We start from the raw sequence: 27,743 nt of genomic DNA, 5'->3' as shown, positions 1-27,743 counted from the left end.
TGTCTCAGAGGGTTCAGGCTGTGTTGGAGAATAAAGGAGCTCATAACAAATGTTGAGTTTCAAGCTCATAAGAACTGTACAAACTGTGTTTTTGTCTTACTACTTTCCCTGTTTTCTAAGCATTATTTAAAGAAATCAGTGATATTTTTGCACAGTGTAATAATCCATGCTTGAAATATGCACCCAGTCTGTGAGGGGGTCCGTGATCCTATGCGCAGGTATACTGTTTTGGTGTGAAAAGCAACATTCACGTGTGTTTTTCTTTAACAGTTTTGGCGGCATGTTCTGGTTATAGTTGGGTTATTAGCTCAGGTTCAGCAGTTGGCCGCTTGCTCCCTCTTGTGGACAATTCGCGAATTATATTTAATTTAAAACTGAGCTTACTTTTGGTTTCGATTAAAATATTTTTAAAAATGTGTTTGCTACAGCTGTAAAGTTGGGGTTAGATGACAAATTTCAGGTTGTTCAGTCGCTGGTAGCACAGCATCGATGTTCAACCGTCTGACCGCTTTAAAACAGCGCTGTCTCTTTAAATCCTCAGGGAGGGTCACTATTTGGCAGGAAGTTAGCCGCAGCTAACAGGAAGCCAAGTAATGAGGACACTTTGAGGAGCAGGAATTGGCAAAAAGCAACGAGTCCAAACACTGCTTCTTACTCGTTACGACTTCCCCTGAAAAAGGTAATATAAAAAGTGTAACACTGAAACATTTAACTCTTTATTCCCAGTTTTTGTCGCATACTGATCGTGTTGGCGGTGCTGTATGTTAGCGTCGCGGGGGTTCGGCGCTTTGTGTCAGCTCAGACATGGTTCATGTGCTTTGCATTACTTCCAAGCAGACAACAAATATTTCTCTGTAGCAGTTCAAGAGGAGTTCAGGTTGGGTATAACGTGGCTTTTTGCCCTGTGCGGTGTGTGTATGGCTGTTTCTGCTGTGGCTCAGGTGTATTTACATCCTGTGTGCAGCTCTAAGACGCTTACAGAAGCTTTGGAAACTCATGAAGGATTTATTCATTTGGGTTCTTACATGTTCACACACCAGGCATTTACATACAAATTATACATACTTATACAAACTCTGCCTTACTGCAGTTGAACTGCGGCTGGCCATTGTTTGAGTTATTCGTCAACATTGTGGAATATTTGGATTGTTAATCATCTAAACAAAGTGAAGTCATGTTTATCCTGCCGTAGCCTGTAATAGTAGGTATTCTTTATTGTGCAAAGTAAAAATATTAAACGCATAAAAATCTCACTTGTTTTGAGTCTGCAGCCTGTTCTTATCTAATTTGATGATATAAAATCCAATCTTTATCCCCTGATGAAGAATATGCAAATATTTTAAACACTAAACATCATTGTGTATATTTACTGAAGGCATCATTTAAAAAAAAAATAGCATCTTTTGAATAAGCTTTGATTAGTTTCTAGCTCCGTTTTTAAAGCAAAAAAGGTCAAACACACTAATCTTGACGCTCCAAATGGTTTGTTTTCTCTTGTGACATGAGAATCCTGCTGCTTTACAAGATACTGTATTTTGATTTGTGGAGAAATACAACCGCTTTTAAGCATAAAAGATTTTAAACATGAACCTTACAGAGTCAGAGTCGGACTGGGTGAAAATAGGCAATAACCAGAACACATTTTGAGCGCAGTAGACTTTTAAAATCTGAAGTGAACCAGCTTGGTTTGCACCGCAGCGTAACCTCCTTCTTTAATTCTTCTTTTCAGGAGGAACAAGCAGTTTCCCGCCTGTGTTTGAGAACAAGTCAAAGGCAGCAATGGTGAGTAGGAATCAGGGAAAACAGCTGATTGGGGTACTGGAGGCTGGAGTGAAACTCAGCTGTGTCACCTGGCTTAAAACCCTGATTAAAATCAAACTGACACACGATGGGAAATGTTTGCAAATCTCAGAATTCAATATTTTACTCACAGTAGAACTCATAAAACATATCAAATGTTGAAAGTAAGGCATTTTACCATCTATCTTTAAATTGATGGCAGCAACACGTTTGGATCCCCTCTTCTTTCCAGATGTGCAGGCTGTCAGTTCCTATTGTGTAGTCAGTAATCCACCCCCATACCATCAGAGATGCAGGCTTTTAACCTGAGAGCTGAAAACAAGCTGGATGGTCCCTCTCCTCTTTAGTTCAGAGGATGCTGCTTCTATGATTTCCTAAAAGAATTAAAAATGGATCCATCTGACCACAGAACAGTTTTCCACTTTGCTTCAGTCTGTTTTAGATGAGCTTTGGTCCAGAGGACACAACAGTGTTTCTTTATCACCTTCACATGTGGCTTCTTCTTTGCATAATGGAGCTTTAACCTGCATCTGTGGCTGTTTCGGTGAGCCGTGTTCACAGATAATGACTTCTGGAAGTGTTCCTGAGTCCATGCAGTGATTTAATGACAGAATCAGGTCTGTTTTTAATGCAGAGCTGCCTGAGGGCCTTTTGTACACAGAGATGTCTCCAATTATCTGAATCTTTTAATGATATTATATACTGTAGGTGATGGAATATTGAAAGTCTTCAATTTTAAGTTGAGGAACATTATTTTGAAATTGTTCCATAATTTGTTGAAGCAGATTTTAGCAGATTTCTGAACATCTGCTCCTTTTTTCTCCAATCAAACCGTGACCAATTAACCAAATGAACTGCAACATGTTCCAGTTTATTTTTAGTGTCACCTCCTTTTCAGCCTTTTGTTGCCTCTGTTTGATCTTTTTTTAGACGTGTTGCTGCCATCTAATTCAAGATGAGCTCATTTCACAAGCTCATAAAAACTTTTGATATGTTTTCTATTTTCTCTTGTGAACAAAATATTATTGCCATCTATTTTATTTACATTTTATACAGTGTTCAAACCTAATTAGGGTTGTATGTTTCTGTGGCCCGTCAAAGCTTCCAGTATTCTCTTAGTATTTAAATTTGGGGCAGAGTGGCCTCCTTATTGCACTGCACTCCTCTTCCTCCTCTCTGTGGCAGTCTTCAGCGGTGGAGCTTAAGACTAAGGAGGAGAAGGATGCAGAGTTGGACAGAAGAATCGAAGCCTTGAGGAAGAAGAATGAAGCTCTGGTCAAGAGGTATCAGGTAAGGAGATGTGAGATTTTTCTCACAAATACACACCGCGTGTATCTGTGTGTTTTTATTTCAGCTTTTTTATTAAAGCTTAGGGTTCAGCACTGATTTATTGGTCTTATAAAGATGGTGTTGAACCCCTTAGAGGTAATGTCCACACGTATTGTTTTAGTTTCTCCTAAATTCTAAGAGAAGTGATTGATCGTGTAGTGGTGCCTTTATAATTCGTGTCAGAGCATCTTAAATTTCTTGTATGAGTTACCTTTGTGCAAAAGTGAGAAATAAATGTTTCAGTCATCATTCTATGATTGACTCCCAGTTCTCAGGTTTCCTGTCATGAGTAGCTCCTGCTTTTCCTTTGTGGGACATAAGTACGAGTCACACTGCGCTTAACTTGAAATATTTGTTACATTTGAGCACAACATGCTATATATATACAGAATTTAAACCATTATAAACCAGAAATAAACGCAAAAACATATAAATGGCTGAATAAATACGTTTATATCAGAAGACATTATTAATCCTGCAGGAAAAGGCACTTAAAGACGAATGTGTTAAAACTGAAACAAAATGGCCTCATTAGAGATAATAGAGAAATAAAATGAATAAACTAAAATAAAGAATGTACAACTCTTTATAAGAATAAGTATAAAAGATAAAGTGTGTCTATCTAAGCACTAAAAGCTGGAAAGGAAACTAGTATTGATGATAATAAATGCTACTAAAATGAATAACTAAATAATTTATGCTAAAGTAATTGGAAAGTGTTGTAAATAAGTTTTTCTGTTTTATTCTAAAGCTTGTGTTAATTTAACTATTTGTTTACATTTTCACTCAATTTAAAATTTATTATAAATTATTTATAAATTTCTAATTATATATTATTATTTTCTTTGTTAATTTGTTCTTCTTGTATTTATTTACTTTTGATCTATTTATTTCCTTGACTTGGTCATACATTTCTTATTTATTTTATTTACAGATGATGTATTTGCTTCTGTTATTTTGTCCAGTTCATTTTCTGTCCTTCTTATTTCCCGAAGACTTCGATGTTTTCTTTGTACTTTTCTCCCTCATTATGCAAATTAGGGGGCGGTCCCTACTGTAGCGCCTCTGGAAATGAGTGAAGACTTGATTTGGATGTTATTGGTCTCATTCTGTGACTCGGTCCCAACAGGAAATAGAAGAAGATAAGAAGAAAGCAGAGCAGGAGGGTATCGCTGTGACGACGCCTCGTAAACCCCGCCCCCATGAGCCGGAGACGGACAGGCGGAGGACGGAGAAGGAAAACTTCACCGTCACAGTCGACCTCTCTAAGCCTGTGGGGGTAAGACATGACTGTGTTAGAGGAACTGTGTGGGCTCCTCAGACAGATTCCAGGCGCTGCGATTACTTTACCAACCACAGACCTGCCAGCCGACGCTGCAGCATCAGAGTTACTTCTGGATTTAACCCAAATAACACGACTAAAACCTGTTCACAACCATTTCAGCCTGACGATGAGGAGCATTTACACAAAACAGTTTAGGATTAGATGGTGTGGAAGAATTTTTTTTTGGCTCCACAAAGAAATATGTGAAACTTTCTCCCAGTTCAGCATCGTGTAAAGTTTTGGAATCTGTAATAATTTCTGAATTATACAGGCTGATTGTTAGAATTTAATCAGCCAGAACAGTGTGAAAAAACTGACAAATATGTCCTGACAGTCCACAAATCGCCCGGTACTCACACATAACGTCCAATGTTAGGACCAGAAAGCAAGAAGACCTGAGGCTGTCACCTTTGACCTGTTTAGGGTTGAACTTTTGTGTCTGGAAAACCTGAAAAAAACCACCACACGTGTGGCTTTTGTCTGTTTTGGGAAGCTCTCAGTGAGCGTTCAGTCCCATGTGGAGGTGAATCGAGTTCTTGATTGAAGGATGTCGAACACTGAACTGTGTAGAAAACGTTCTGCTGCATCCAGCTTCCTCTGTGGGACATCACGATGCATTTAAGTACAGCTGAATTCACTGCACAGGCACCGTGTTTAAGTTGCTTGAATGCTGGCTTTGTCAGATGAGGCTGCAGTTATAAAATCAGGATTTTAGCGTAGCGACTCTTAATTTTCAGCCGATTTTCAGACATACAGGCATACAACTAAAACATGACACCAGTTTATGGGATGAGTTTTTATCTGCTTTCTGTTGGGTGTGTTCAGCCATAAATGCAGGTCTGCTGCATAAAGATTTGATTTGGCAAACATCAACTTGGCTGCTGTCTTAGAGCAGAGCTGAGCTAATTGTGTCTGCTGTACGAACACGATGTTAGAGAAGCAGATTCTGGTGAAGAATGAGCTTTTTAAATCACCTAAATGTCCAGAAGACACACATCTGTTTATCCAGATCTTAATGCTCAGTATTCAGCTCGCTTGGATCTGTTGCATCTTTATCTATCAGCTGCAAGGTTTTCAAGGAGAAAACGTGCTACTCATGAACTCATGCTGGACACCGCTCTGCTGCAGGAGCAGAGATTATTTCTGCTGCTTGATTAGTGTTTTTTTGCATTGATCAACACCACATGTATGTGGAATAACGATGAGCCTGTGGACAGCAACAGAGCAGGAAGCTGGAAGCAGCGAGGAGCACAGCGCTCCTAATCGGAGGATTACCTGCTGTGGTCACACACCACTGCACTTGCTTATCATCTGTACTTGTTACCAGAGGGCCGGCTGGTGGCTGCGGATGTTTATGTTCTCACATGAAGCACTTCTGGAACACGCCTGGAAAATTCCAGGGCTGTGGTGCTCCTGTTTTGGAGGAAAGGGGCACAGCTGTCATGAATTCGTCCTAGTGCCACACAAACCTCCGTCAAAGACGAGGAAATGATGTAAAAATGAAAAAAGCATCATCGAAACTTAAGTCTGTGCTTCTACTGTTTCAGTTTGGCAATAATATTCAAAGTTAAACCTATGATAATAGAGTTTAATCTGCCTCATAGACCATTAAAGAAAAAACAACCACAGCACAGACGTTGAAAGATGGCGGTCTCTTTAGCTGCTTAATGCTCCGTTAGGTTCACCAGAGAGTCACCAACGGTGTGAGCCGGCTGTTTGCTGCAGAGCAGGTAGGAAAACGGCCTCTGCTGCAGCCCGACGCCGTGCTGAGAGTGAACCACAGAAGTGCTCTGCAGGTTCTTCACTATCAGTGATTATTAGATTTTTTTAATGTAAAAACAATATGATACATACCCCTATGATCCAGTCTGCAGCCTGATCAGGTCAGAAAACCTACAGATAGGTCACCGGCCCAAGTGTTCATCAGCTTTCTGGAGGAACTCCCGGTACTCCTGATGTCTTTGGTGATAATTGGCTACAAAGTGATGTTTAATGGTTCAGTGAGTTCCTGCTGAGGTCCGCATTGACTCAGAATTTACCACCAATGACTGCATAAACTCGGTGTTTAACCAAGGCAAAAAGCACCGCAGGTGTGTGTCTCAGTCTGATTAACCTTTTATAATTCCTAACACTTTACTGATTAGTGTGCTTCAAGAGCTCCTACTCTGCTGCTCTCATCATCCCCTGCCAGCCTCTCTCTTCGCTCATCGTGTGGATTTGCATAATCTATTGCCCAGATTAGTCTTTTATGTTACAAAAGCCTGCAGAAGTCTGTTTAAACCTGAAATATAGGCTTTAAATTCAGAATTTCTTTTCCCTCGCTGCTGTTCGGCACTTTCTGTTCAACCCAGACTTTTACCACAGAACAGGGTGGGAGTTCAGTCTCTCTAAATTCCAACAAAAAACTGTGATATGACCAAAGCTTTCAGACTGAGACATGTTGAAACACCTGCTCTCCTTGGAGGATGATAACCGTCTGCTTCTTACAGGAGAAGAGAGTTGTCAACGACTGGAAACCTGGAACGCCTCGCGGGCGGAAGACCTCAGAGGAGAGCGAGGCTCCCAGAGGGCCGAGCGACGGCCACAGCCCCCCCAGGAGGACGGGCTCTGGACGACTGAGTTGGGGAGGTCAGAGAGGAGGAGGAGGAGGTGGTGGAGGAGGAGGAGGAGGAGGGGGAGGTGGAGGTGGGGGTCGCCAAGAAAGGAGGGACCGAGAACCCAGAACACCCAGAGAGGGAGAGTCTGGAGAGTCAGGAGGCCACCAGGGTCGCAGGGGGGGCCGCAGAGGAAGAGGAGGAGGAGGTGGTGGAGGAAGAGGAAGAGGAGAAGGAAGAGGAGAAGGAGGAGGAGAAGGAGCAGGAGAAGGGACACCAGGTGGCATGGACAGGAAGTCCAAGGTGGGTGCGAACTGTTGGGTTAAAGTTGATTTACTGATGCGTGATAACATGAACCCGAATGTCCACTGCGGCAAAAGTGCACAACAAAAGGAGAATAAAGAGAATAAGAGAATAAGAGACCACGGTGACCTTAAGGAAAACCCAGTGCTACAGTAGCATGTCCGACCCATTCCGGGTCATCGAGGGGGAAGTTCTCCATTTCTATTCATTGTGCTGATTGATTACTTAATGAGGAGATCAACAGAGAGCGAAGTCACCGCGAAACGTCTTGATCGTGTCTCTGATGACTGCACAGCAGCCGCCTGATGAAGATGAGAATTATGTTAATTTAATAAAGAAAACTGAGCCAAGAAGAAATCCACCTCATGAAATCTGGTTTCTACAGTCCAGAAGTCAAGATAGTATAAACCAGGTTTCTTGCTGACGTGACCATGTAAATAAGTTATTTCAGTGCAAATAAAGTACTTCTCTACATGAGAAAAGATTATTATCTCCTGCGCCAGAAGCAGATTCTGCCAAAGAAGTCGAACTTTGTCAACTGTGGAACATTTTTCTCGCTGTTTAGCTCACGAATGACCCAAAAAGAACCAGTTTGTGATTTATTGCAGGACGGTTTCAGTATTAATGTTGTTACAGTGTTGATCCGTTACTGATGTGTTCGGACAGGAGTGGGAGGAGAAGAGGCGACAGAACATTGAGAAGATGAACGAGGAAATGGAGAAGATAGCGGAGTATGAGAGAGGACAACGGGTCAGAATCACTGTTTTTACTATATTTTCACCACTTTAAATGTCAAGCCTCCAGAGACTGAACTGGTCAAATAACAGCATGAATTTTTCACCTCAGCCGGATGGAGACAAGCCGATCCGTAACTTCTTGGACGATCCGAGGCGTTCAGGCCCTGCACCGGACATCGACCGGAAGGAGGGCAGCAGGAGACATGTGCGAAACTGGGGGGGGCTGGACTTCGACAACGTGAAAACAGGATCCGAACTGGAGAGAGAATGGACCGTGAGTGATAACGACTCTTTAAATACATGTTTGTAAGAGCAAATGTTAAACCTTGTGTGTCCTATCCGTGTGTTTAGAGTCGGCGGCCCGGTCCGAAAGGTTCGGTGGACATGACCATGTCGATGACGGGCCGGGAAAGAGCGGAGTACCTGCGCTGGAAGAAGGAGCGCGAGCAGATTGACGAGGAGAGATTGGCACGCCATCGTAACGCCACAGGCCAGTGGAGACGAGAGTGGGACGCTCAGAAGACGGAGAGCATGTAAGAAGCTGTTCAACATCTGTATTAAATGTGTGAACTTCATCGTCTTTTTAACGTCTCACAGTATAATCTTGTACATACAACACAGAACTGTCAGACATGTCTCCAGTTTTGCTCTGAACTATGGACGAGTCTCACAGGAAGATGCCTCAAAGTGTAGGAAAGTCAGCTTCTGAATCCTTTTACTCTTGATGATTTCAAAGGGGGACAGTCTCGACCCATCAAAGGTTTACAGATGGGACTAGACGGGATTTTTGTCCGTTATTAAGTTTGTGATTTTCAGGAATTACACTAAACGCAACACGCAATACTTTTTGCATGTATTATTATTATTAAAACAACAGAAAACATCCGTGAAACCACAGGAGAGATTACACTGAGGCACATGAACAATTGAAAGCTATCACAGCACGTTTGTGGATGACTTTTAGCTCTAAAGGATGACAAACATCTGCCCAGCTGTATAGGAATGTATTTATAAGCTAAATGGACTTCTGGACAATGCTCGGCACAGTCCAGCCAGACATAAAACATCCACACAACAACATAAAATCCACTAAAACGTGTTTAAAAGATTAGAAATATAAAAGCAATAAGAAAAACAAATTAAAACAGCTAAATGATTAAAGAGCTCTGGTTCCACGAATCAGGATATACATCAAATTAATGTTGCATTAGATTAAAAACATAATAAAACTTTAAAATAAGTGAAGGTAAACTTGAGCTTGAGTTTTTGGAGCGCTTTGTTCTGAATTCTTGGTCTAAAAAGCTTTGTTTGGATGGAAGAAGAAGCTTTAAAATCACTGAACAAAGACTGTGAGTCATTTAAAATGAATTAATCTAAACCCTGTAGTTGTCTTTTGTACAGGAACGCTGGCAAAACGGGACGAGTCGACCGTTTATTGATGGAGTTTAACGAGTTCTTGTCTTTTTAGAGATGTTTGATCGAACCGTGACACCAGAGAAAAAGACGGGACCAATTCCCGAGTCAATAAAAACGCAGTAAAACGTGGTCATTATGGTGCTATCTGTTTGAAAGTTTCCCATCCGATAGGTTTAAGTGTCCAAGCCATGAATCTGCTTCTTATCCGACCTGTGGCTACAGCGTCCACACCGCCCTGAAAACATCAGACCAGGAGGTTTGAGGAAAAGGACGCACTAATATTCAGCGTTTGTGTGTGTTTCCCTGCGGCTTTTTTGACAGGTTCAAAGAGGACCCATATGTGGCTCCTGAGGGGATCACATCTGAGCCTGGCAGCAGGAGAGGCAAGTCCACACACACTCCTGCTCACACATGCACCCCAAAGTGCTGAAACATACCCGTGACGCTTTTCCACTGCATGAACCCACTGGTCTGACGTGATGTCACTGAGACACGCGCTTCCCAAATACCAGCTCCCTCCTCCAGCTAATTAAGCTGGTTATGTAAATGCCTGCTGCATTTCCCCGGAGTCCAAATGAACTTCAGCTTTAATCTGGAGCCTTCGTAAAGACTCCACCTCTGTAAATTAATAAAAAACAGAATTTAGTTCAGAGAAAGATCAGTTAGTTAAAGTAAACGAGTAAATATTTAAGTGAAGTAGGAATGATTTCTGTGCTTTTTCCTTTCACGTATGTTAGCCAGTTGAAACCTTTGGGCTGCAGACGATGTCTCGGAGGAGCTTTGTGACTTGACTGTCACTGTAAAGTAATTTACTGTGGAAGCCCCAGACCACGACTGTTCAACAGACCCTGAAAAAGTGAAGGTTTATTTTCTTTAAACGTGTTTCTTGGTATTGCGATGCAGATGTGAGGATGTTTGACTCCTCGGATGTTGGTCTGACCTCATTTAAATGTATTTAAATGTAAATGAGGTGCTGAATGAGTTCCTAACAGAGAGGATGCAGTTTCTGTATTTGTGGGGATTAACATGTTAAAGCATTGTTTTATATACTGATGAGATGATATCATTCTTGGGCTGTAGTCCAACACATATGAGTTAATATACAACTTACAACTGGTGCTGGGTATCATTACTGATCTCCTGAATCAATCCAAAACAGATTTAGCTTTGGAGATAAAAGAGGTTTTCACAGAAACCGTTGCTTTTGTGAAGCTCCTCTCATGCTTTTTATATCCAGAATGCTGCCACACACCTGTTTTCGCTCTCCTCACTGGCAGCGCAGGTTCTTCCTGGTTCTTTCGTTGGTCTGTGTTGTGAGATTAGTCGTGATTCTAGCCTTGTGAGTGCAGCACATATGATGCTAAAAATGGCTTTTTTTGTTCATCCAGCACTCGTTACAACAACTAACATCTGGCTTTTGTCTTATTTGGGGAGGAATACAATCAACATTCACGGATATTTATCGTCTCCTGCTCCGATTAGCTGTAATTTTAATCGTGACACTCGGGTTTATACGCTATTTGTCACCTCTGTTTTTAATGCTTGAAGCAAACATAGACGCTCATTCTCTCCAGCAGCAGCTTCTTCAGCTCCATCAAGTCGTGTAATTTGTGAACTGTGACCAAATATCTTATAGGTTAGACAAGAGGTGATTGTAGTGGTTTGAATGGTTTTCATGCCACAACATTGTCCTCATCTCATGTGTTCGCATCACTTTTATTGATGTTTTGACTGAGCGGCAACATAAATGTGTGTGTGTGTTAGTCGTGATGTTGTAACGTGTCTGTGTGTCCTCTCTGCAGCGTGGGGCCGTAACTCTGCCACAGAGCCTGGGGGCAGGGCATCAGGTTAGCCCACAGCATGGGACTGAGATTACAACCTCAGGCAAAAATGAAGGAAACGCCACAGTGGGAGGATCTTCATTCAGCTTTTTTAGCTTGGTGAAATTAGACTAAATTATTAGATTTTACAGCTTAACATTCAAATTAAAACTTGTCTTATTATCTGAGATGGAGTCACCTTGTAATTTGTATTATTAAAACAAAATAAGCGTGCAAATCGTGCGGTTAACAGCGAGTACCTGCAGAGGTTAACGAGCTTTTGCAGCCGGCTGATTGACAGGAAATGTGGCCCCAACAAGAGAGCTGTTAGTGGAAACAATGGGAAGGATTATAAAACTCCTTCAAGAAGTTATTTCAACCACAAGATGTTATTGTTCCCCAGTCAGTTGTGTTGAAAATTAGGAGCAACTACAAACAAAATGGGAAGGTTGTAAAAAGGAGACGTACGGGTCGACTAGGAGCCAAAGAGCAGGTCATAGCTGAATATTCTGGCTTTGTAAATCATGATTATGATAATAATAATAATAATAATAATAATAATAATAACAAATGAAGAAGGACAAGAAATAATGAATTTACATTATTTGGTTGGTGTTTCTGTAATTATTCCTCTTCTCCATCTAGAAAAAGGTGCTTAGTTCTTTTTTTCTTTTATTCTAATTATGATTTACAAAGCCAGAATCTTCAGCTATTAAATATAAACTCACATTTTAGTAAATAAAAGACCCTCCTAACGTGGTCGCTCTGAATGCTTTTTGCCTGGAGTTGTACGTGGTTTGTTTTTGCTCTTTTGTGTGTTTGCAGTGCAGCAGCTGCACCCAAAACCAAACTCTCCTCCGACTCTTTAACCCAGACTCATCAGCTCTTTGAAGTTATTTTTATCAAACTTGGTTTGCTGTTGAAACATGGAAGAAAAAGTCAAAATAAACTTGGTTTTTATTATTAAAAAAGTACATATAGTCTTATATTACTATTATACAATGTCCTGCTTTAACAGCTAGGCAACAATTCTTCTGTTTATTTTCCTAAATTTTGCAAGTTTTCTTTAATATTTGAGTTTCTGAATATTTCGAGGGCCCAAAACTGACATTTTGGAGCTCTTTAAAAGCTTCTGACTGCACATAAAACAACCTCAGCTTGTGTTTGTTGATAATTGATTGTGCTACTTTTTTATTTCTTTTAATAAGTTCTAACTGGTCTCCCCTATTTGGACTTCATTCCTAACTGTGAAGTTTAGGTTAAAGGTGACACCTTTAACACGTTAAGCGCTGGCTGTGGCTCCATTTATAATTTATGGAATGACTTGAGTCCTTTTTACAGGCTGCTCTGCTCATCTTCAGCCTCTTTATTCCTTCCCCTCTCTTATTCCTTCATCTCTTTTGTTCTTGTATCCGTCTCTGACCTTTTTTCATCCACTTCTCCACCTCCTCATCCCATCCCTGTCAGAGCTTTCCATCTCTTGACATCTTCTGCTCATCCTCACTTCCTTCCCGGCTCTCTAATTGCTCCTTAATCTTTGTTTTCTCATTCTCTCAGATCTTTTTTTTCACGACCCTTCTTCCTTTTGCACTTTTCTTTCCCCTCTTCTTGACCTCTCTGCCTCTTTTATTCCTCACTCACCTCTTCATCTGTTCCATCTCTCCGACTTTGAATGTTTTTTTGTTTGTTTTTTTATCAACAAAACCTTCTGTACATGCATCTATTCCAATATGTTCTCTCCTCTTTCATTTTTTCCATGGACTGTCTCTTTTAATCTAAAATTAAAACCAATTCAGCTTTAAACAACAGTCCTGCAGTAGATACTCCCTTCATGGAGGTTTTGATGTTAAGTTTTTACTTAAACTCTTAAGAGAGGTGTTTATTCCACTGTTTGAAGCTGCAGGTTTTGTAGCTGTAAAGGTTTGAAGCTTCACACAAAGAGACGATCACAATCATCTTTCCACGGATAACTGTCCTAAAAGAAGTTTAAAATATCTATTTCCTCTATTATGCACACAGTCCGTCTGTAGCTCTCTTTCACAGATACATGATGTGCCACATTGAAGACACATAAGATATTAAAATCTCCTCCCCTGCCCTTTAATCCATCCGTCACAGCAGACGTTTGACCTATATAGAACACATTGAGCATGAATATAATTGATTTTGTGTCATTATGACGAAAAAGACGATATGGGACTCATTGTGGTTCATCAACATGACTATTGGTGTCTCCTTTTAAAATTAAGATTTTTTTTATATCACTGTAATAACAGAGTATATCAGACCTTTGAAAGCTGCTTCTTCATATAAGACAGCGGCTGTTTAAACATCTCTTAGATTAACTCTTACCATAAATCTCACCTACAGACGACAGCAAGCGGCCTCCCAAAGTTCCGACATTTGGCGACTTCCTGTCCCAGGGCAGGAGCCAGGGGCCCCGAGGGGACCGGAGAGGAGGAAGGGGCCGAGGACAGAAACAGAGCTACAGGTACATCTGAGTTCTGCTGAATGAAAATTAAACGGATGATAGGAGGTGTTTCTTTCTCTTTCAAAGTCTACCAGCCCTAAAGGAGACAGTACCGGTCTATAAGATTTCAGTTCAATCCAATTCATTGTGATACAATCTTAATCCAATTACCGTATTTTTTGGACCATAAGGTGAGCTGTGCTTCAACATTAAGGAGTGTGCATTCATTCATTAATTTTCTATACCCGCTGCCCCAAAAATGGCTCCTGGTAAGAGACATGCTTACGAAGCGGATTTTGACTTATCTGAGTTTTGTTTAATTTAATGTGCCTGATAACCTGGTGCGCTTTATAGCCCGAAAAATACGCTACTTAAATTAAAAATTAGTCAAGTTCATACATATTGAGCCAATTAAAGAAACTATTTCCTAGCAAAGGAAACCGACAGATGCCACAGAAACTTCTCTTTGATCCAATCTCTTCTCCTGAACGTGCACAAGGCATCTGTGGAGAGAAAAAACTCCCTTTTAACAGGAAGAAACCTCCATCAGAACCAGAACCATCTGCCTCGACCAGCTGGGGTTGAGAGGACAGGAAAGAGGAGACAACAAGTTCCATAACACCAGACCAGGGATACCTGCTGAGAGAGAAACACAAGTTAATGACAACAATGATGTCACATGTACATGGAGAGTAGAGAGAGGTGCATCATGGGAGCTCCCCCTGCAGTCTGGACCCATAGCAGCATAACTATGGGATGCTTCAGGGTCACCACTGATGATTCAGAACAGAAAACTCTTCACAGAGCTCATGAGAATATATAACTTAACAACTGCTTGTAAGTAAAGGGACCAGCGGAAAAGAAAGATGGTAATAATGTCTCATGAGCCGGTATATGGTGGGATCTGAATCAGTTGAGCCACGCCCTGCTGTAAGCCCCATCCAAAAGGAAGGTTTTTAGTCTAATCTCAATGTAGAAACCGTATCAGCCTCTGAATACAAAGTGGGAGCTGGTTCCTCAGGAGAGGGGCTCTGCCTGCTGGTTTACTCCTGGAAACTTGGTGAGGACCACAAGGAAGCATTGTGAGAGCAAAGTGCTCCGCTGGGACTGAGAGGTCCTACAGATATGATGGAGATTGGTTCAGATTGGAGCTCATTGGAGCTCAACCAATTCTGAACTTTACTGGTAGCCAGTGAAGGGATTCCAGTAAAGGTGGGATACGGTTTCATGCTGTTTCCTGTCAGTACTGTTGGGACTTCTTGATAATAATGAGTTACAATAGTCCAGTCTAGAAGTAACAAATGCATGTGCCAGGATAATCCCAACCATGGAGACTTGTTTGATGTGTGGATTTAAGGATAAATAAACAAAAATCACTTCCATTTGTGGATACAGCAACAAAAAAAAAAAACTGATTCAAATGAATGGCTCCTTATCAGGCCGCTGCAGAGCTTGATGACGATCTGATCATTTGAATCAGGTGTGGTGGAGGAGGGAAACATCGAAAACATGCAGGGCGGTGGGTCATGAGGACCGGGATTGAGAAACACTGCATTAGTTTGATCGTGGATACTCAACCCCTCAGCCTCTCTGGGATGCTCTTTGTTTTCATCCCCAGTTACTGACGCACAGTGAATTAAACTGATGAGCAGTGGGATATTCCAACAGGAGTTGTTTATTGTCAGAAACATAGTTACTATAGAAGTCTCCAACTTTTGTGGAAACGTGCATGAACAAATCCTCAATCTGAAGAAGCTTAAACTTACAAGTTAAATAAATAATAAGCTGTTGTGTCAATACTTTTTATAGACTGATAACTCACCAGGAAGTTGGGCTCCATCATTCAATAATGGTTTCAGTATCTTTTATGCAAATTTTACAGAGCTGTTCGGTGTTATTTTAACCTCTGTGTCTCCAGTGTTGAGTTTGAACGCTGATGCTGAACCTCTGATTCTGTTGACAGTATGCACGACAACCGCTGGGAAGGAGAGAAGGAAGAGGAGGAGGAGGAGAAGCAAAGGGATGACAAGATAAAGAGAGAGGAGAAAACTAAAAAGAAGGAGGAGGAAGAAAAGCCCAAACAGCCCATGAGACAGAAGGTTAGAGGGGCTTTATTGGCATTAAAATGAGTAATAAAGGAAGTAAATGTAGCTATAGCAGAAGACATTTCCTTCCTTTTTCCTTCTATCTATAGATACGTTTATAACGACGGTTGTAGATCACTGCTTGTTTGTTAAATTAGGGGTTCATAAGGAAAACCCCACAGAGTTATCACCTGACTTCTTACTGGTCCCTGCAGCTCCAGTTCGGTCTTACTGCTCTGATGGCAACAAGTTACTGAAAGCCAAGATTTAAACAAAATCTGGGATCAGGGAGAGGATTTTTGCTGCTATAAAATCAGATAATTTCCATTCAAAGCTGAAAAATTCCCAGAAATGCTGAACGTATAAGCAGGTGTTCGTTAAAACAAAGCAGCCAAAAAGTCAGTTGGGATTACGTCCCCTTTGATCCACTCATCTGGTCTTTTCTCAGGTGGAGGAGAAGAATGGAGACGAGGCAGGTGATGATGATGAAGGCTGGGAGGATGCCAGTGATGGAGAGGAAGAGGAGGAAGTAGTGGAGGAGGGAGTCGATTCGGAGCACGACCCCAGGGGCGAGGAGAAGAAGGACACCGGGAGAGAGAAACAATGCAAGAGCAAGGAGGGCTCGCCTACGTCTCCCAAGCATCGTTCACGAACGACGTCAGCGGGAAGCCCCAAAGAGCAGCGGACGCCCAGGCCGAAGGTCCACATCCCCCCACCTACGGCAGTTCAGGAGTCCCCAGAGGGAGGCAAACCCCTCAGCCCCTTCCTACCGCTGGACAGCCACCAGCCTGTGTCAGACTGGGGGGAGGAGATGGAGATGCTGTCGCCCCGCAGCAGCATGGGGGGCGAAAGCCCGCTGAAACCCTCGAGCACTGAATCCAGCCCCCCCCAGAAGAAGGACCGGGAGGAGGAGGAGGAGGAGGAGGGCAGAGCTGCCAGCGCCAATAAACCTGCTGAGCCACAGAAAGAGGAGCATGAAGGTGGGAGACACAGTTTCTGACACACGCCTCAGTGGGCAGCACTGTGCGCTGGATCAAAGCACATGATCAGCCTTTCTCTACTGAGAAAACCTTAATGCTGTATTTGGTGACCGAGCAACAAGTTGCAAACTGGGCCGAGTCAGAATATAGGATGAGCTTTTGAACCATGAGAGGAAACAACCTGCTGCTTTTTACTCCGTCTCTGATCATTTTACCTGTAGCTGCAGCTCAAATAGCAGCAGTTGTCCTTTCTCTTTGTGTGCGCTGGTTACTTTCTTTTGTGTTTAATTCTGTGGGAAACACCCCACACATGACGTTATAGTGGTAGTCTTTATCTTTATTGCTGTGAACTTTCATTATTGTATGCAAATAGAAAGTTCTTCACACTCCCTTTTTCAAACTGTTGCTCTGCGTTTAGAGGAGAAACCCTGTGAAGGATATGCACAACATGTTCTCTCAACATGTTTTTTGCCTTCATCCAGCACTTTTCTCACTGACCCGGTCGCAGCGAGCTATGGTGCAAGATGCTGATTATTCAGAACAATTTGGGGTTCAGTGTCTTAGCTAAAAACCTCTTTGGTTTTGTCAGGACCACCAGTCCAAATCCCATTCCTGCTAATTCTGGATCATTTTATTACCACAGCAGTGGACAGGAACGAGCCTCCTTAGCCTCAGCTAATCTACGTTTGTGATTTAAAAGAAGGCCTCCCAGCCTATTTGTTGTTTGATATCAGTCCTCAGTATCACTTGGATGTCTCTGCAGACAGAAAAACTCTGTTTTTCTGTATTTTCTGCCTGACTTCTCACATGTTTTACCAAGTCTTCTCTTGTTTTTCCTCCTCCTCACCACCGCTTCTTCAACTCCTCTCTTCACCTTCCCTGCTCAGCCACAGACGTTTCCTCTCTGTCAGAAAAAATACAGCTGACTCTGACAGAGTCAGAACCAGAACCAGAACCAGAGGCGGTCACAACAGAGCCCCCCACTGCAGTGCCATCTGACCTTGACCCCGCCCCCTCGGCCCCCTCGGCCCCCTCGGCCCCCTCTGACACAGACGCCTCAGAGGTCAGTGAGGCTGCTGTAACAATGGCCCAGGATACACCTGCTGCTCCACCACAAGGTAATGCATCCCTCAACAAACAAAACTGAGGGTCTATAGTCCCGTCAGTGACTGTGAGGATATTAAATGTAGATTTTAGGGGGCTGGTATGTTAGCACACACCACTAAGACCACCTCAACGGCTATTGTTTTGGACTCTCAGCATCCTTGGCTTCAGATGCAATACGAGACTGTCTTTTATTCCTTCTGCTGTTTGTTCTTGGTTGCAGTGTGTGATTTCTGTGTTGTGCTCACGCTTCGTGTAAAAACCATTAGCTTGAGTGTATCTGCTTAAAAACAGCAGCTTATGAAGCTGCCATGATTGTGACATTTAGTTTGCAAATAGTTCGAGATTAAAGTGATGGCGCTCTGACAGGAGACGAACCCGACTCCCATCCCTCTCCTGCCGTCGTTGAGGCCGAGCAGAGCCCCTCTGAACCCGCAGCAGCAGAGAAAGACGACAACGCGGCGCCCGCTGGGACCGACGCCGCTCCGGCAGCAGAGGCGGCGCAGGCCTCTGAGCAGACATCCTCAGGTGCGGTCCATATCACTGACTTTGAGACGGTGGCTTACTGTAAGAACCCCCCCACGCAGCTCTAACGTCCCGCACGCTTCATGCCGCGTTGCTTTGACATCCTCATCCTTGCTTTTTAAATTAATACCGATGGGAGCCGTTTGGCGGCCTCACACACTCAAAGTTACATTTATACACTCACACACACACTCTGTGTTCTGCACGGCTTTGGGTCCGACACCAGTTTGTGACACCTCTGCTGCCTCATGCAACCAGTCAGGATCCCTCCTCCTCTGGCTGCCTTCTTGCTTCTCCTTTGATGGACTGAAAACATTTAATCCACTTCCTTATTTGGATTCATTCCCTGTGTGATTTGAACTTCCCCAGCTGCTCCTGCTCCTCCTGTTTCCATCCTCCTCACCATGTAAAACCCTTTCCCTCTTTGGTTTTATTCTTTTGTGACTGTGTGATGCTGCTGCATGCTGTCCCGTTTGCAAACTTTGTGAACCGCCTTTTATTCTCTCCTTCAGTTTTCCTGACAGTGATGTGAGTTTGTTTCCACTGAGGAGAGAAAAAGAGGGTTCAAAGTCAGATTTTAGCCTTCTTTTTGTGTCTTCATTCATGGCATCTGTGGAACCAGATGTTTCCAGATGTAAGTCTCAACCCAACAGACATCTGGGAAACTACCTTTTGTTTTTATATTCCCTAATAGACACACTTATATCAAATTAGACTCATGAATGTAACTTTAGACTTTGCCTTTTGGGACTGGGGTGGTGAAAGTGTGTCCCGGGCATATTTCTGTATTATTTTTCAAGCTCAGATATTGCACTGATCCCTTCAAAATATGCACGGCTCCTCTTTAAAGCGTAATTTCTTAACTGTTACTAATTCATATTTCCTGTGCTCCATTTTGAGTCTTTATTCTGTCACTCAGGCTTCATCTGTGTACTCGCAGAACAACTTCTTCTCTTGAGTTTCCCCCTTTTTTAACTCCTGGATTAGTGTGAAAAAACCCTGTTAAAATCACAGAACCAATCAAACATGGGACTTAAGACCTCACTACTTCTTTCAGGCACTCCACTGAATAAGGAATAATAAAACATGAAATTATCAGATTGTGGATACCGGTATTCCGCTCCGCTCCTCGCCTACTCCTTGCCTTGGCTGTAAAGCTGTGGATGACGGAGATGGGCCAGTAGATTTGTGGTGTTACTGCCTTTCGCAGAAACTGTTTTCTTGCATGTTCTGCAGACAGGATAATTGTCCTCCACCATTTGTCCCGCTGCATTCTTAAAAAACCCAACTATGCCCAGACCTCAGATTTCAGATTTCGTCCTTTTAGTGGGGTGGTAAATGTCCTGCGTGCTGTCAGCGCTTTCTGCCATGCTTTTATTGTTCATGCTTATGTTACAAACTACATATTCAGGCGAGACACAGTCGCTCACAAGACTGGGATGATGCTGTTATTACATATCCTGATAATCCACCGAGATAATTCAAACATAAACAGTAATCTTTATGGCGTCAAATTTCACCGCGATTTACCGTAATACCGGTAACCGCTACATCCCTAGTCCACTGAGCGTTCTTTGGGGGGTACTGCAGTCACTTTTTGGGCCATTTGGTTCATGTGTAACCAAAGCAAGAGCTGTCTCTGCATTGCTGACACAAAGTCGAGCTCGTTTACGGGGCATGTTGGGCTGCCCCTCGTTGCCGATCCTGTTTGTGGTTTTCATGGACAGGATCTTAAGGTGTTATCCGGTAGAGGAGGGCGTCTGGCTTGGGAACCTCAGGGTTACAGCTCTGCTTTCAGCAGATGATGTGGTTCTGATGGCTTCCTCAAGCCAAGATCACTGGAGGGGTTCGTTGTTTCATTGCAATCCGAGAGTAAAAAGAAGAAGTCAAAGGAGAGAGTTGAGATCCGTACAATATCTGAGCGTAAAAATAAATGTGGACTTTATATATAATATATATGGCGTGCAGGTTGACCCTTTATCAGCAAACAAGAATGCCGACATAATCTGGAGTAGAACAAATCAAAGCTTGATTCAGCTCCTGGAGTTATCCATGTTTTGTTGGGCTCATCAGCAGTGTAGCCTCTGGGGTAAATATGAACAGTTTCTGCATCAATTACCATACAGGAAGTTATCTACAGATCAGAGCAAAAGTGAATCTCTTTTAAGTTGGACCATCACTTCCCTCTTTTTAAAATGTCATTGTTAGCATGCTGATTCAGCATCTTAGTCTATTCTGCCTTCCTGTTCTGGTTCCTTCTTGCCATGAATGCAGAAACTGTCTGCTTCCTGCTTCCTGCCACAGCTGTTTCTGCACACGGTAACACTTATCATGTCAATTTGTCATGAAGTTGTTTCTTAGTCTCATAATGACCTCATCCTTACCTAAGTGGTAGATTCAGTCAGAAACCTGCATTTGTATTCATATTTACACAGTATATTGTCTCCAGTGTAAGCACTTGTATCCAAAGCACTTCATGGTATCATGAATCATTTAGTGTGGACATTTTCAGCTCCGGGCCACCAGTGGGAAGAATAATCACTTACCCTCGTTAGAATCAATATTCGGCTCTCCACATGAGCTATCCATCTGCCTGTTGTCGGCATACTGTGGTTCAGAAGTGATCTAAGTGAATTAGCCACAGAATGGAAGTCCAGTTATTACCCATATTTTTATAGCAGCTCAATGACTGTTGAGGGGTTTTATCACTTTGGCTAATAGCAAAGTTCTATTCTGAATATAATGGCATAAAAAACAGGAAAAGTGATCTTGATTTTGATCTAACCGAAATAGAAATTAGATATTGTGTTCTTTCTTTCGATCTGAGCCTAATAGGAAGTTTATAGTCGTCTGTTGTGGAAAATTACAGTTTGATTATCGCTGTTTGGACACGTAAAATGTTTGCTGTCGCAGGAGGAGGAATCTTTAGTTGGAAAACGGCTCATTTCCTACTGAGTTCAGTCATTATTTATCACCCGAAGATCTGGAGTGATGTTCGCGTTTTTGTTCTTTTCAGGGGAGATGATTAGGCTTTTTTCCAAGATGCACAAACAACGATATTTTTATTTTAAAGCAACACCAGAGTTTGGCAAAGTTTTTGCTTTATTTCTCCCCCCAAAATTGTGGAATTTAACACCGCTGTCATAAAACAAACGTCAGTGTGAGCCCTGCACACGCACAGCCAGACACGTGAATGTGTTGTCATGTTGAAGAGGCTGCAAAGACCACAAGGAAGTGAGCCGGGTGTTTTAGGGCAGTTTCACACCCAGGAATGTGTGCAACAAAGGTTGATGTACTTCAAAACGTATCAGGAGCACATTGGTTTAAGTCGGGCTGAAACTATTCCTCAAGTAGCTCAAATATCTCCTTGATCAACAGTCCTCGATGCTAATTATTTGCTTCAATGCTTCGTTTTAATTCAGACAATGAAATCAGAAGGCTTGTTAGTTGAAACGTATGCGATTACTTGGTTAATTAAGGGAATATTCTATATACTCGACTACCTAAATAACCATTTGATGCAGCCCTAGTTTTAAGGTTCTCTAAATGTCTTGAATGTTGCTTTAAATATTAATGAGTTGAGTCAATAATTTACAATCAAAGCCAAAAGTTTAAGCTCTCGGGTACTTTTGACTTCTAAAGAAAACTTGATGGTGACGATTCTGTCAAGTTTTTCCAATTTTAAAATGGCTTTATTGCTTTTTAAAGGGAACCTCAGGCCTGAAATGGTTAAAAGCAAAGTCTGACCAGTCTTCAGTGTCTCCAGTGTGACATTTTCTATGTCAGACGATAACCGTAATCTCACTGTCTTTGAACTGTTTAGTAACATTTTGTTCTCTCTGTTAATCGATTGTTTGCACAGATTCATATTAATTGCTCGTCAGAGTCGGCGGCCTTTTCTCTCAAACAGTTCTGGTTCGATTATATCTGTTGTTACACGCTGCAAAAGACTTTTGGTTGAAATATAAGTATATATAAGTACGTTAGAATATGATTTTAATTGCAAGGAAAGATCACCGTTGTCTTCTTTTGTTCTTTGCTGATATCATCTCTACCTCTGATCCATTGGTGATAAACAGCAGAAGTCGGATGAGCTCATGGCTGCGTTGTGTGTGTGTGTGTGTGTGATTGTGTGCAGGCACACACAATTGTGCGATGGTGTCAGGGTGGAGATCAGGAAACCAGGGAAATTAGAGGCGCAATTAAGCTTTTAAAAGGCTTTTTCAGAGGAAATGAGCTGCAGCCTGCACGACAGATGATAGGGCAGATAGAAGGGAGATGTTTGAAGTTTGATTGAATTATCGTGTGATGTTTCTGAGGCTCCAGAGCAAAGAATCTGGCAGTGGATGGAGATGAATGGCACGAATCACTCAAAAGTACCAGCAAACACTGGTACTGAAACACAATAAAACGGCTCCAATGATTTTACAGGCAGAGCCTTACAAGATCAGAAAGCAAGAGATAGCAGGACAAGTTGGACAGATGTGCAGAGTGGTTCCAAATAATCGTCCTTCAGCCGGTACATTCAGCTCAGTTTACAGGTTCTGCTTCACTCCCGCGTCATCGGAGAAAATAAATTATCCTAAAATTATCTTTGTATGTCAAAACCAACAAAGCAAATAATAAATCACTACTTCTGGTCTCTGCTGTATCATCCCTTTTAGCCTGTGTGTTTATGTGATTCATTCTAATCATACCTGACCCTACAAAGAGCGACTGCAAGCGTTGGTTCGGTCCTTTATTGCTATTCATTTAGATTTAATGGACTTCCCTGACCCGTTTTAACTGGGGTGTAAAGAAGAAGAAGCTGATAGAAGTAATGCAGGGAGAACTTCCGTTAATTTCCCAGTTATGTCACTCCAACAGTTAAATTTCACAACCAGATATAAGCGATAACCAGGCTCGGATTGAACGATCTTTAAGCTACTTTTAACCGCCATCATCAGATTGACGCAAAGCCTACGAAAACGACGTGGTTGTGATGTAGCTTTAACTAAATTTAGCCCGACGTGCAGATGATTAGAATTGTCTCGGTATGCGTTTACACAACAAATTAAAGCTTTTACTGGTTCAACTTTCCTTAATAATAATAATAATAATAATAATAATAATAATAATAATCACTATTAAGACTCCAGGTGTTTTCTTATTTGAAAAACGTTGAAGTTTCCATGTAAAATCCCAGTTCCATATAATTTCCTCAATTCTTTTTTTGTTTTTCCAGTAGTTCCGGTGAAAGTGGCCGTTTGTTTTTCAGTATTTTTGTAGCTCCCCGAGAACTCATCGAAGTGGAAATACAACTGATAACTTCTGCTGTCGGTCAGAGTTGTTTAACCAGCTGAAACCCGCCACCAACTCTGTCTGTAAGGAGTCAAATCTCCAAACAGATCCTTTGTCATGAGCTCAGAATCAAAATGTTTTGTTTGGTCCTAATGCTGAAGATTTTATAATTTATTCAGATCAGATTTTAGAGAACGGAAGAAACCATTTTCAGAAGTTTTCTTGCTGTGAATTTAGAGAACCACGTTCCTCCAGCTGAATCTCAGTAGATGGAATTTATTCATTATGACGGGGAACTTTGTGCATTTAGAAAACTAAATGATGTGTATTTGCATCTCAAAAGCTTGTCTTTAGAGTGTAGTCGAATCTAAATGGTGTTTGTGACTCAAAGGATGAGGACGTGTTGTTTTGCATCTTCTCTGTGAACCGTCTTCACAGCTGGATGATTGAGTATTGATGATCAGGCAGAGGGTAAAGGATCATTTCTTCCATTCAGCAGCTGAATGAGTGATGGATTTTATCCACACGTGTGCTGCTGTGCTTTGGATAAAAACACTGACAACACATAGCAGCTTTTTTTAGGCAACACACACACACACACACACACACACAGAGCACTTCCTCCATGTGTTTGTATCAACAGGCTGAAGCTGGCAGGAGATGACACTCGTCTGAGGAGGGTGAAGGAAGAGACAGATGAAGAACATCACAGTACTCATCGCTGGAATGACCATCCTATATCTAAATAAGTGACTTAAACCATCATGAGGAGGACTGAGCATCGCCTCCATGGACCAGCCTCTATTTAGTGCTCTCGCTCTGAGCCGCTTTGAATCACCGAGTCGGATCCGCCTCGATGATTCATCTTTCTGTTCAGCACTGAGACACGAAGGAGAAACGTCCGTCAGGGTCTCAGAGCTAAAATATTCAGAATGTTTCATTTTTATGTTTTTTTTGTGCAGGGGGGGGGGGAATAAATTCAGCATGATCTGTTTGGTTTATGTAGAAATGCTTTCACGCTGCCGTCACACGAGTCGGCAACAAGTCCGTTCTTCTTCTGTGTTTCTAATGAGTTGAACCACAGCCCGTCCCGGCCTGATGGCGAGAATCAGCTGACGCACCGATGAGGAGGTTTCTGGCTGATGACGGTAACACATCTGCAGCACTCACTGGAGAAGTCTTTATTTAACTGATGGCTCCAGAAGAAAATGACAACAGAAATCTGTAAAATTTAGTCTTTAAACGACTTTTGTTTGTGACGTTTTTCATGCTTTTTGAACTTCTTTTGTCTCTGACATGTTTGATTTTGGTGTGGATGCCTATCTGAGATGTCTTGTTAACCTTGGGATGGAGTGAGCTTCCCAACCTCTGTTCAGTAGAAGCCTGTGTTTAAAGAGTTAAAGCAGATCTTTAGCAGTTTTTAATCCATAACTGATGGCTTTAAAAGCCTGGGGTCTGCATTACAGATGATGCAACTGGGTTTTCCCAGAGATTTCTTACAGCTACTCCCTAAACAAAGTTATCTGGTTTCTGAGTCCTAAGCCGAGACGAGGAGCAGATTCTGGCCCTACAACCCAAGCTTAGTCCCATTTCAGTCACGTAGTTCTCCAACTTTAACGCTGTGTTGAATGTACATTTTAAGTGGGAACTCAGACTGCTGTACTTTTGAAGTACCCGCATCATCCTGGAAGTTTTTATTGGAAAGTATTTGGCAGGCGATGGGATAAACCATCTGTCCCAAATGTCCCTGTTCCATCGATCCATTTCTACCAGCAGTGATCAAACTCCTGCTGAAGTCAGTAAGAAGGCCGTAAGAATCCAGGTTTTTCTGTGAACCCAACTCTTAACTTGTTTAGGAGCCACTTTAGGCCGATGGATTTTAAAGGATGTCTCACTTTTCTAAACTGCAGCTGGACGACGGAGGACTGCCGTGATGCACAGTGGTGTCCTTTAAAGAAGTATTTTGGCATCATGCAGGGGCCACGCTGCATTAATGTTGTCACAAACAACGGACAAATGAGCAGCTGTGTCACATCTCATTAAGTTAACGTTTTATCATTTCGATATAAGCCTGTTACCTTGACTCCTCTCTCCTCGCTTCTCTCACATACTCGAGGACTCGAGGTGCAAAGATTCGGGAATGAGAGAAGTGGCTTGTCTGATGATCTGAAATTCTGAGCTCCCACTTGGAAATTAATTCAATATAAGCTTCTATCATGAGTGTGTGAGTTGGGCATCATGTGACATTTTCATCACACCGATCTCAGCTTCCTTCTTTCATCCAATGAGTCAAAGAACGTTTCATGAGGCCATTTTACTCAATCTTGTAGGCATGCTTCAATACAAACTGAAAAAAACCGCTGCTTTGACTCCCCAAACATCAGCAGTTCCTTCCCTCATCATGTAGTTGGGATGGCTGTTTAAGTGAAATGATGCTCTCGCCTACATTAACATAAAGCTTAAAGGTGCAAATTGCCTCGTGATCATGTGACAAATACCATTTATAACTGTAGAGCCGATCATGTCTGATCAGATGTAAAGAAATCTGTCTTATCTGTCAAAGAGCTCTGACGTCCTAAACAAAAAAAACATTTTTTTTTTTGGTTTTACAGTAAAATTATGTATTTTTAAGCTTGTTCATTCAGTTTCTTTTGGAATGAAACCTTCTGTCATACCTCAGCATACCAAGGGCTTTGGTTTGTTTGAGTTTTCTTCTTTGTTTTCTACCGTCTGCTCGGCCTCTGAATCACACAAAGCTGTAGCCGAGCACCTGTGGCGTTTGAAGAGTTGCTTTAATGTCTTTGTGTTCTAGTTCTGAGGAATAAAATTATGCATTTGGGTTGGAAGAAACTGCAATATGTATAGTTTTTTAAATGCAAATGACCATTCCACAGCTGAGCGTTTGTAAAGTGTTGCCTGTGTGATCCGAATATTTTGTTTTGCATATTTATGACAAAAGATCATGAATTCTGTATCGACTGTTTTGAGATGAAGATGTCAACAGTCGGATTTAGGTGTTGGAATATGCAAGTGTGTGTGGTTTGCCTTGTCATCTTTGGCCAAAACCCCAGAGAAAAATTTAATTTCTGACATGTTTTCGTGCTTATTTTGTGTTGCCTGCTGTTTTTTCTTTACCTGTAAACAAATACCTTTAACACAAGCTGCTGTACAGGTGATTTCAGTTCAAGTAGCAAATTTCTTTAAAGTAATCCCCATTAAATTAAATCAAACTGGATGTTTTACAGGATCTTGAAAAAAAAAAAATTAGTTTGCGGATATTTTTTTTAATGGTCTTATTTTTTTTATTTCCTGGAAACACCCCGAAAAAATGTTGGTGACTCATCCAATCAGAGCAGAGTGTGCTTTTTCCGCCCCGTTTCTTTTTCCAGAGAACATGTGATGACCTTTAGAAACAAATGGCACTCAGCCAGCAGTGCTAGGTAGACTTAAAGGTCTTAAAATGAGCTCTGCTGGCCTGAGCTGTCAGATATGTGTCGCTTCAAACATTTATTAATGTTTAGATTTGATTTTTAAAATGATTAGCATCTGTTATGCATGACAGAATAAATAAGAGCTCTGTCATTATTATTGTTTGTTCTTGTCAGCCAGTGTTTGGTGGTGACTCCGATTCTAAGGGCGGATTTAATCAGTTTAACCTCTTTCTCTGACACACTGATGACTGATTGTATTCAAGGCTGCAATTATTTTAGTGTACAGATATTTCTATGGTGTCTTCCCGGTTCAGATTTCTCAGAGAACCAACAGGGTTTGTTTTTGGAGTGGCGCTCAGCTGTAATGTACTGTATGAAATGATCCGAGCTAGCATGAATCAAAGTGTGGCATCTTACTGTTGCCAAAGCCATTGATGAGATGAATGTCAGCTCACATATCGCACAGGAGATGTTTGTTCAGCTTTCAAAAAAAGTGTTCACCAATCAAATGCTCTGCTCTTTAAGTCAATAAATGTGTTTCCTCGA

The 27,743-nt window shown here is 41.9% G+C and overlaps 1 protein-coding gene across 1 annotated transcript; it reads left to right on the top strand.

Moving 5' to 3' along the window:
• The first annotated feature begins 570 nt into the window (after positions 1-570).
• ccdc9 (coiled-coil domain containing 9) lies at positions 571-27,743 on the top strand. Its single transcript, XM_072392065.1, has 16 exons — positions 571-679; positions 1,730-1,782; positions 2,986-3,090; positions 4,259-4,408; positions 6,943-7,072; positions 7,133-7,350; positions 8,017-8,100; positions 8,197-8,361; positions 8,439-8,620; positions 9,825-9,886; positions 13,694-13,814; positions 15,757-15,892; positions 16,326-16,857; positions 17,745-17,975; positions 18,331-18,489; positions 24,410-27,743. The coding sequence occupies exons 2-16, from the start codon at positions 1,780-1,782 to the stop codon at positions 24,412-24,414; spliced, it is 2,283 nt and encodes a 760-aa protein (XP_072248166.1). The 5' UTR covers positions 571-679; positions 1,730-1,779; the 3' UTR covers positions 24,415-27,743.

Source organism: Leuresthes tenuis, unplaced genomic scaffold (genome assembly GCF_036924035.1).
Source record: "Leuresthes tenuis unplaced genomic scaffold, fLeuTen1.0.hap1 SCAF_9, whole genome shotgun sequence".
Classification (NCBI taxonomy): domain Eukaryota; kingdom Metazoa; phylum Chordata; class Actinopteri; order Atheriniformes; family Atherinopsidae; genus Leuresthes; species Leuresthes tenuis.
This window is presented reverse-complemented; position numbering and strand designations above follow the sequence as displayed.

Bases quoted from the DNA above. Each gene is read 5' to 3' on its own strand.
- ccdc9 (XM_072392065.1), top strand. The intron at 8,621-9,824 runs GTAAGAAGCTGT...CTTTTTTGACAG, and splicing joins GCTCAGAAGACGGAGAGCAT to GTTCAAAGAGGACCCATATG. The intron at 16,858-17,744 runs GTGGGAGACACA...TTCCCTGCTCAG, and splicing joins ACAGAAAGAGGAGCATGAAG to CCACAGACGTTTCCTCTCTG.